The sequence below is a fragment of the Cyprinodon variegatus genome, unplaced genomic scaffold, assembly GCF_000732505.1.
Source record: "Cyprinodon variegatus isolate N-32 unplaced genomic scaffold, C_variegatus-1.0 Scaffold312, whole genome shotgun sequence".
Classification (NCBI taxonomy): domain Eukaryota; kingdom Metazoa; phylum Chordata; class Actinopteri; order Cyprinodontiformes; family Cyprinodontidae; genus Cyprinodon; species Cyprinodon variegatus.
Window position 1 is genome coordinate 751,530 of NW_015150765.1, and position 9,367 is coordinate 760,896.

At 46.5% G+C, this 9,367-nt stretch overlaps 1 protein-coding gene across 1 annotated transcript; it reads left to right on the forward strand.

Moving 5' to 3' along the window:
* Positions 1-33: 33 nt before the first annotated feature.
* LOC107090845 (transmembrane protein 74-like) lies at positions 34-715 on the forward strand (the record flags this gene model as incomplete). Its single annotated transcript, XM_015384435.1, has 1 exon — positions 34-715. A coding segment is annotated over one exon (531 nt), but the record flags the coding sequence as incomplete, so codon positions are not given.
* Positions 716-9,367: the final 8,652 nt, after the last annotated feature.

The window sequence follows — 9,367 nt, forward strand, 5'->3', positions numbered from 1 at the left end:
GAGCAGGAGGAGCAGGAGGAGGAGCAGGAGGAGCAGGAGGAGCAGGAGGAGGAGCAGGAGGAGCAGGAGGAGCAGGAGGAGGAGCAGGAGGAGCAGGAGGAGGACACCACAGAACTTTACCTTCTGTCCGAGGATGAGCTGTCCTCTGACGGCTCACGGAGCTCCGTGGACTACGGCTTCATCACCGCCGTGTCCTGCCTGGTCAGCGGCATCTCCCTGGTCGCCATCACCTACACCATCCCCAGGGACGTGCGCGTGGACCCGGACAGCGTGTCCGCCAGGGAGATGGAGCGCCTGGAGCGGGAGAGAGCCAGCGTGGGGGCCCATCTGGACCGATGCGTCATAGCGGGACTCTGCCTGCTGACCCTGGGGGGCGTCCTGCTCTCCACGCTGCTCATGGTCTCCATGTGGAAGGGGGAGATGATGCGGAGGAAAGCCTTTGCTTACTGCAAACATTCTGCCAACTTGTACGGATCCATGAGTCTTAGAGCGGGATCCAGCTCGACCCTGGAGTCCTGCTCTACTGTCCCTGCAGCGGAGGAGGACCTGGAGGTTTTCAGCTGAATTTATGGACCGAATAAAACAAGACTTTAAACTAATTTATTTCACTTTCATTCAGCGCCTCTAAAAGATGCAACAAGAAGGAAGACTTAGGCAGGGGCGGATTAAGGAAATGTGGGGCCCTTGGCAAAGACAGGCAGGAGGCCCTCTGAATGGAGAAGCCAACACATCAAACAGCCCCATTCTCCAGATGTAGAAATGTTAATAGAATAGACATCCATTATCTGTTCTAGGTTGTGTCCCTCTCTTCTTGTCCCTTTTCTTCTTGTTTTCCTCTCTATGTTTTGTACTCAGCTGACTTTTCATGCTGTCTCTAAAGGAATGAAAGATTTTTTCCAAGCACTAAGCTCACTTAGCTGATTGCTCCTTCCTGTGTTTCCAAAAAGGCCAAAGTAAATAACCCAGTCCTTCTTTTCACTGTAGACAAGCCATGATCTGCTTATCTGTTCTCCATTTTTCATTTGGATGAAATAATAGCTGCATGAATCATGACAGCAGACAAGATAGAGGAGAGCAGGAGGCGGGGTTACCAATCTACTCGCTCTGGAGAGCAGAGTTCGCTGCTTTTAGATGTTGTCTCCAAAGTCTCCAGTAGCAGAAAAAAGTCTCTAGATTTGGCGCTAGGAGCTTTTTAGAAATCAAAGTGCTAGAGGGGTCTGAAAAGTGGCTAAATATAGCGACTAAAGCGCTAAGTTGGCAACACTGCTCTTTGCATGGTTTGTTTTCAAATGGTTTGCTGCTGTCTGTTTGGACCTTTCTGAACATGTGCAGCAAATGGACTGATCCAATATGGTGGACACTGAAGGGGGGGGGGCTGAGACACACTTAATATTATCAGCGTTCTGATGGCATTTTAGCCAAAGGATTTTTATCAAAAACATAATTAAGGAATAGTTGTATTAACCATACATGGAAGCAGAGTTTTATGGGGCCCCCAGGAACTTGGGGCCCTAGTATTGCCTAATGGTAAATCCCTCCTGCTTAAGGAGATGTTCTCCTTCTAATCTGACTCAGAATGAGGAAAACTCTCAGACTAGAGACTCTAAGAGCTGACGGATGTAATCCATAGGAGACCTGAGGTGGTTTTCTCCTTTCCTGCTGGAACTAAAACATAAACTTTTCTCAGTGACAAAGTAAAACCTGATCAGTGAAACAAGCATCTGTAAGTGATCTGTGAGTTTTAAAAACTAACCAGGTTTCTGACGCCCAGAGCCCGGATGGCATCATCATCATCATCATCATCATCATCATCATCATCATCATCATCTGGTTTGTTCTTAATCCATCGGTGAAAAACTAACTTCCTGCTTCAAACAGCAGATCAAAGGGGAAGCTTTGTAAATAATAGAAATGGATGCTATTCAGTGTTCAACTTTTTTAATAAATCATCTGTTTTGACTCTGTTTCCATTAATATGAGATTACCAGATTAATGTTGCTGATTTAATCCCAAAGATTAGAAGCTGAGATTGTTACTAATCTCTCTGTGGATGAAGTTGGAATCAACCAGTGGAATAATTAACATTCACCTGCTCTAGACCATCAGCCACACAGGAGAAAGATTATACTATAGTTTTATATCAGCAGGAAACAGAATATAATTCAGTCAATCTAATCCAATCTCAGGTGAACTTTATTCTTTCTTTTTTAGTCGGTAAATCTGAACCAAAATGGAAAAGGAAGAGGTTTTTAAAAACAGCGATGATTCCAGAGAGGAGAAGATCTCAGAAAGCTGCTGATCTTCCAGGGAGTGGACGTCTCAGCAGGGAAGCTCAGAGAAATGCCTCACCTCAGGCTCTACAGGTCAAAGGTCATGACCCAGCACAGCTGATCAAAGGGTTTTATTGGACCAGAGAGTTCAGTTGGTGGTTGGATATCCACTGGATCCAAACCGATCACCAATGGGATCAGGATCCCAAACACAGCAGCTAAAGGGGCTAAAAATCTGCAGCGGCCTCAAAGTCCGGAGCTCAGTCTCTTTGAAAAGCTGTGGTGAAACCATAACAGGTGAACTGAGTCATTAGATTAATAACGACCCCCCCCCCCCCCTTTGTGCAGAAGATGCTGTTAGCAAAGCATGAGCCCCCCCTTCCCATGTGACCCTCATGACCTCTGACCTCATTACTTTAATGGTCAGTTTGACTCCTACTCTTATTAAAAACAGCATCAGCAGAAGCTGCTGAGGTGCGTTTCTCTGCTCCTCCCATTAAGAAGCTGCTCCCATTTAGCCTTTGGGACTGGGAACAATGGTTTCTGACAGTTAAGAGGTTCTTACCAGTAACAGTGAATAAATTAAAGCCCAAAGGCAGCCGGCCGGCGCAGCTTTGATTCAGAAACCTTCCTCTGGTTCATGTCTGAAGCAAAGAACGGACTGAAATTAGGGAGGAAGAGGAGAGCAGATTACAAGTCCTTCGTTAGGCTGCAGGATCTGAATAAATGGATAAAACAATAAATTAATTCTGCATCAGATTAATTCTGCAACAATAAACATTATTACATAAGAACCAAACAATAAACCGACTGAATAATTAAAGAAATGTGAGTCATCAAGTAGAGATAGACTGATACTGACCGGTGCCAATACCAATTATTCTGACATTATTAACCAGTTCCCAAAATGTGCTTCTGGTTTTAGGGGACTTATTTATAAAGCAGTAATCTTTTTCTTTCTTTTTTCTTTTTTTTGGGAAGGAATTAACTGGTTTTCCTTAGATAGAAAACTTTGAATCAATCTGACTGGATGATCTGGTGAACTGGAAATTGCCTTGAGATGATATGTGTTGGCACTATAGAAATAAACTGAATAGAACTGAATGATTTTCAGGTTGGCTTTTGCAGTAAAGGCTGCAGCAGCTGCTATGTTTCATCAATAAGCTGCTTTACTTGCTCTGTTTCAACCAGAGGACAGAAACTACAAACTGTTGGAGTAAAAATGATTAAATGTCACAAACTGCTCAAAAACTGAGCAGAACCATCGCTGCTCGTTCACCAAATGTGCCTCCTCTGCAGAAACCTGCTCCAACAGATGGGCGCTCACACTCACACAGTCACCCCCCCCCATGCATGGAGCCGGTCGGGGCAATCACTCAGCAAAGCTGGCAGCAGGAAATGGAATTAGCGGCTGAAGGGGGTCAGTGGATCAGGGTGTGGTTCTGACTCTGGGGAAGCAGGGGGCGTCTCCATCAGGGTGGGGCTCATCAGCTGCTGTCACACAGAGAGAAAAGCTCCCACTCTGCTGATGTGATAAATCAGGGGGCAGAAGAAGTGACTCAGTTCTAACACTGCCTTTAGTTAACGACTTCTCCAATAACGTTTCCCGTTACTCTGATGGTTGCGTGGCAACAGCAGGCGGACTCAGCCACCGCTCCAAGGAGGCAGCGCACAAGGGGAGGGGAAGAAGTTAGAAACGAAATCACATCTTCATCATCTGTGTGCTTTGCTGCTTCAGCTCAGAGCTTTAAAACCCAGAAAGCTGAGGAAAAGCTAGCGCTGAACCCCCTCCTGATGTCTGTTAGAGGTTCACCTGATTCTCTGAGGAGGGGGGAGCGGCAGAAGCCTTCAAGCAGATGTGAAGGAATCTGCTCCCTGAACCCCAGCGAGATGACAGAGTTTGCAGTGATTAACCTGCTGCAGGTGGAGCGGAGCCCACATGCTTTGGTCCTGGAGAAACCATAGAAACGGAGTCAGCCCGTTGCTATGGAGGGACCCAGATGCTCTCCTTTTGATTTGTGTCTCTGACGCCAGCGGTGGCGCCTGGGAAACGGCCCTCTCCCCCTGCAGAGGTTCTCTTTGTTTAAACAGGCGTGCCAGATGAACATCCTCCTGCTCAGAAACAAGAGGAAACATCTCCCCTGCAGATCACACATAAAGCTGCAGTCAGGAGGTGTGCTGGGCTGTTTCAGGCTCCAGAGGAATGAAAAGTGCAAATGTTTGCTTTCACTTTATTACCTCCTGATGAAGCCTTTCAGCTGCCTGGTTACGCTGCCCCCCTCTCTGTGCTGGGATCAAATTATTGGACTGTCGTGCTTCTGCCGGGAACTAAAAAGAGAAAAAACAGATCTTCGTCTGTGCGAGGAAGTGGTGGGAGTCAGAAACCTCCTGAAGGCAGGTCCAGAACAGTCAGGATGTGGATCTCATGGGAAAACCGTCTTCAGTCGGTTCATTCATCCACCTTCACACCTGCTGCTAGAGAACCAAAGCAGGATGTGAAGGTTTGTTGCTCACCTCTAACCCGAGATGCAGATCTTCCACCTGCTGGTCTGTGTGTCATCTCCTAATCCACCTCAGAGCAACATCAGTTACCATAGCGATGCAGACGACACCCAGGTGTTTATCTCCATGTCACCAGGTGACTGTGAACCCATAGAAATCAACGTATGGATGAACGACATTTTCTCCAAGCATGGAGAAGCAGCTGTTGCGTCCCCTGGCTGGGTCTAGGTCAGGCCTCCCCAAAGCCGCCCCTGGAGGGCCGCTGTCCTGCAGGTTTTAGAGGTTTCCCTGCTTCAGCACTGCTGGTTATGATGATTGGAATTGAGCAAATGCTAATCAGAAGAGAAACCTCTAAAACCTGCAGGACAGCGACCCTCCGGAGCGGCTTTGGGGATTCCTGGTCTGGGAGGAATAAGAGACCAACAAACATTTAGACAGGAATATTTAAAGTACTTTCAGAAGTTTGAATTCTGAATATGAGCTGACTTTTACATTAAATGTGTTCTAAAACAGTAGAACATGAAGGGTCTCAGTTCAGATGAGGAACATCAGAACATTTATCAGTCCACCGGACGTTCTGCTGTCTGTGGAGCTCAGCTGGTGTCAGGAACCGCTGAGCAGAACATGAGAACATCCGTTTTCTGAATGTTGGTGTTTAGTGAGTCAGCAGAACCTCGGAGACTGGAACAGGCCCAGAAGATCAGAGGTTCTGGTTCCTATGAAGGAATATTTCAGTTCTTAAAGAGACGCTGCAGAACTTCATCAGGAATACAAAAGAAGAGGAAAAACGGATCCAGATCACTGAGAGAGGAATTACAGATCAAGTTCTGGATCCATCAAACGCTGAATAAAGACATAAAGCAGGAGTTCTGTAGGTTCTGATCGGGCTGAGGAGGTTCTGTTGGTTCTGGAGGTGGATGAATCTCACATCAGGACATTTTCACCTCCCTGCCGTCGGCCTCTCACCATCGCGACCATATTTAGAGACTCCTGACGGCTCAGAGAGAGACAGCCGCCACCATCTCTGTGACTGGAAGGAGTCGCTCTCTGGGATGAATCTCTCCACTCTGAGATCAATAACGTCTATCTTTACCTCATCATATCTAACCAGGTCCTTCCAGGTCCAGAAGGGGAAACACTGATTAAACAGAAAGTTATTCTGAGTCTGAAGCTAAAGACGTTTTCCTCCTGGATGAATCCCCGCTGATTTCTATCCTAGAATCACCAGCAGAAGCCTTCAGGCTTTCTTTAGACGATCAATTAAGTGCAATTATTTACACCCCCCAACTGGAAACAGTCATTGATCAGGCGGCTGTGGAGAATTGATGTTCGAACATCAGCTGAGCAGCTCCACCAGGAAGAGCAGAAGTTCCCAGGTCAGTTTCCAACGTTTTCCTAGATGAGATCTGATCCCGAGGGCAGCAGATGTTGCTCCAAATTACCAAGGTCCCATACCATGATGCAACCTCCTACCATGGCAGAGCCTGGCAGAAGGGACTGGATCCGGACAGAACTGATCCACCTGATCCCAGAACATCCGACAGGAAGAGCACATCCGGCTTCTTCTCTGCTCTGGGAATCAGGCTGTGGATGTGCAGCTGGATGGATTTTCTCCAAACCAGTCGGTGCTCCATGAGGTTCTAACAGCAGCAAACGGGTGATTTAGAAATAAAGTCCTAATAAGGTTCTTTGTTTTCTTGCACTTTGCTGCTGAGATCCATGAAAGGATGGAAATAAAAAACCGAACCAATGAGAAAGAGAGACATGAAAGCGGTTTATCAAGAACATAAAGAACTAACGGATTTAGTTTCTGATCTATGGCCTATTCAACACATCATCCCCACACTGAAACATGGTGGTGGCAGCATCATGCTGTGGGAAACTGGTCAGAAATGAGAGATTAAGCTAAATCAGGACAATCATGAAAGAAAACCTGCTAGAGGCTGCAGAACCAGAAGGAACGTCCAGACAGAGTGGCCTAGTCAAAGTCCAGACCTGATCTCATTCATCAACAGGAAGACTTGAAAAGTGATGTTCTGGTGCTTCATGTCCATCAGATCGAATCCCATCAAGGTTTTAATGGAAGCGAATATTTTTACCGCTCCGTCTGTTTGAACCAACAATTAAAGCAACTGAAGCTCAAGCATTAAAGCAAACATCCTGAGGAGCCTGAAGCTGGAAACGCAAAAACGTTTTTAAAACATGTTCTTCATTTTTGGAACAAATTTCTCTCCATAAATTACCGGTGCATACTTAACCCTGACCTTTGACCTAAACCTGTTAGCATAGAAGGAAGTGAGGACCAGCAAAATGTCCTCACTTTGATAGGGAAATCAGAATGTAGGTCCCCACTGTGATGCTAAAACAGGCGCAGACACACACCGGCATGGCCTGAGGCGCCGCTGGCAGCGGCCCAGAGCGGCCGGTGAATCATGGCGCCGTCCACGTTAGCAGCTGCTGCTTCGTTAGTCCGATGTGCAGCCAGACAGTTAAAGGGAGAAAGATTTAAATAAATCTGTCAGATTTTCATTTGATTTAATGAATAAACAGGAAACAGAGAAAGAGAGAGAGAGAGACCCCACAGCAGGTTTCCTCCTCCTGCCGTCCGACTGCAGCTCCCTCAGTGCCTTTGAGCAAGGCATCTTAGAGGTCCCACTGTCCAGCAACCTTTGGGCGCCTCCCCGCTGCATGGTCAGGTTCTGGTGTCTGAGGAGGGATCCTTCCTGGACTTCCTGTCTGACATCCTGGGGGTGGGATGTGTGAACTGGCCTGGAAACGCTCCACTCTGCTGCTTATGATCTGAGCTGATTGGTCATTTCCTCCAGAGATGCTTCCAACCTGCAGACTGGTTGGATTCTCCCAGTTAAAGGAGGACATTTTGCTCTGACAGATCCGAGCGGTGAAAAGGCTGCAGCAGCAGAGGCTGCTGTCCGAGCAGGACATGGAAATACAGACGGTCCCTCAGAGGCCCGCTCAGCAAAGCTGAAAGGAGATCCTGGATCAGAGTCTGCAGAGAAAATAAAGCCCCTAAAGCATCGGATCAGCATTTCCCCAGAGATCAGGAGGAAAAACTCACAATAAGGATTTTTTTCCTCACTTTCTGATCCAACAATCTGTTTTTATCCCAAAACAGTTTAGATTAAGAGCGGCTTCATCCTGGCAGCTCCTGCTGTAAATCTGATGGGTTTCCTCTGTGTTTGGTGACAGCATGAACAGCTGCAGCAATATCCCATTTTTAGATATTTATGTTTGCCTGCAGTTTCTCACACTTCAGACTAATCCTGTTTCCAAAGCAGGACTGCGTGAAATTAAGCTGTGAGCAGCAGATTACAAAGAGCTGCAGACTAGGAAACAGGAAGTGAACTGGATAGAGAGTGATGGTCTGAGCAGCTCTGAGCCGTCAGTATCTAACCTGCAGTGAACAGAACAGACAAAGACCCCTGAGCTGCTGTCAGACGTTTCCTTTAAATAGTTAAGATCATGAATGTCATTAGTGTTGTGATTAAAATGCTCATTGTCAGGGTTCTGTGATACCCTCAGTGCTGTCTGCAGGCTGTGTGTGTTTAGAAAACTTTCTACCCTTATCGTTAATTTCTAAACTTTTATTAGAGGGAGGACATAGAGACCCCTTTTTCATCATTCTGCTTCATTCTATCTCTATTCTCCCAGAATCTGTTAGTTCAATCTCTAACGTTCTGCTCTCTCTGCTTCACAGCCTGTTCACTGCCTGTTCACAGCCTGTTCACGCCTGTTCACAGCCTGTTCACTGCCTGTTTACAGCCTGTTCACAGCCTGTTCACTGCGTGTTTACAGCCTGTTCACAGCCTGTTTACAGCCTGTTCACTGCCTGTTCACTGCCTCTTTGCAGCCTGTTTACAGCCTGTTCACTGCCTGTTCACTGCCTCTTTGCAGCCTGTTCACAGCCTGTTCACTGCCTGTTCGCAGCCTGTTCACTGCCTGTTCACTGCCTGTTCGCAGCCTGTTCACTGCCTGTTCACTGCCTGTTCGCAGCCTGTTCACAGCCTGTTCACTGCCTGTTCGCAGCCTGTTCACTGCCTGTTCGCAGCCTGTTCGCAGCCTGTTCGCAGCCTGTTTACTGCCTGTTCACTGCCTGTTCGCAGCTTGTTCGCAGCCTGTGCACTGCCTGTTCACAGACTGTTCACTGACTGTTCACTGCCTGTTCGCAGCCTGTTCACAGCCTGTTCACAGAAAACAAGATGAAGATTGAAGTTTGGAAACATAAAGGAAATGAAAAAATAAAAACTCCTGAGAGGCAGAGAGGTGGAGGCTGACAGCCGAGGACGTAAAAAGGTGGTTAGAGGAAAGAAGTTTAGATGAAGAAAAGAAGCGAATGAGATTATCTGGAAAATAATTCTAAATTCAGAATTAAAGATAAAAAGGGAAACATTAGAATAGTTTGGCTTTTCAGAGAGATTCAGAAAAATATTGGAGAAGAATAGAACTGCAACTTTGAACATTTGCTACTGACTTTCAAACTGAAGAGCAAAAAAGCAAAACAAGGCATTTTGGTTTGAAAACATCAGTAAAAAGATGAAAAGTATGATAAGAAATAATAGAATAGAATAGAATAGAAT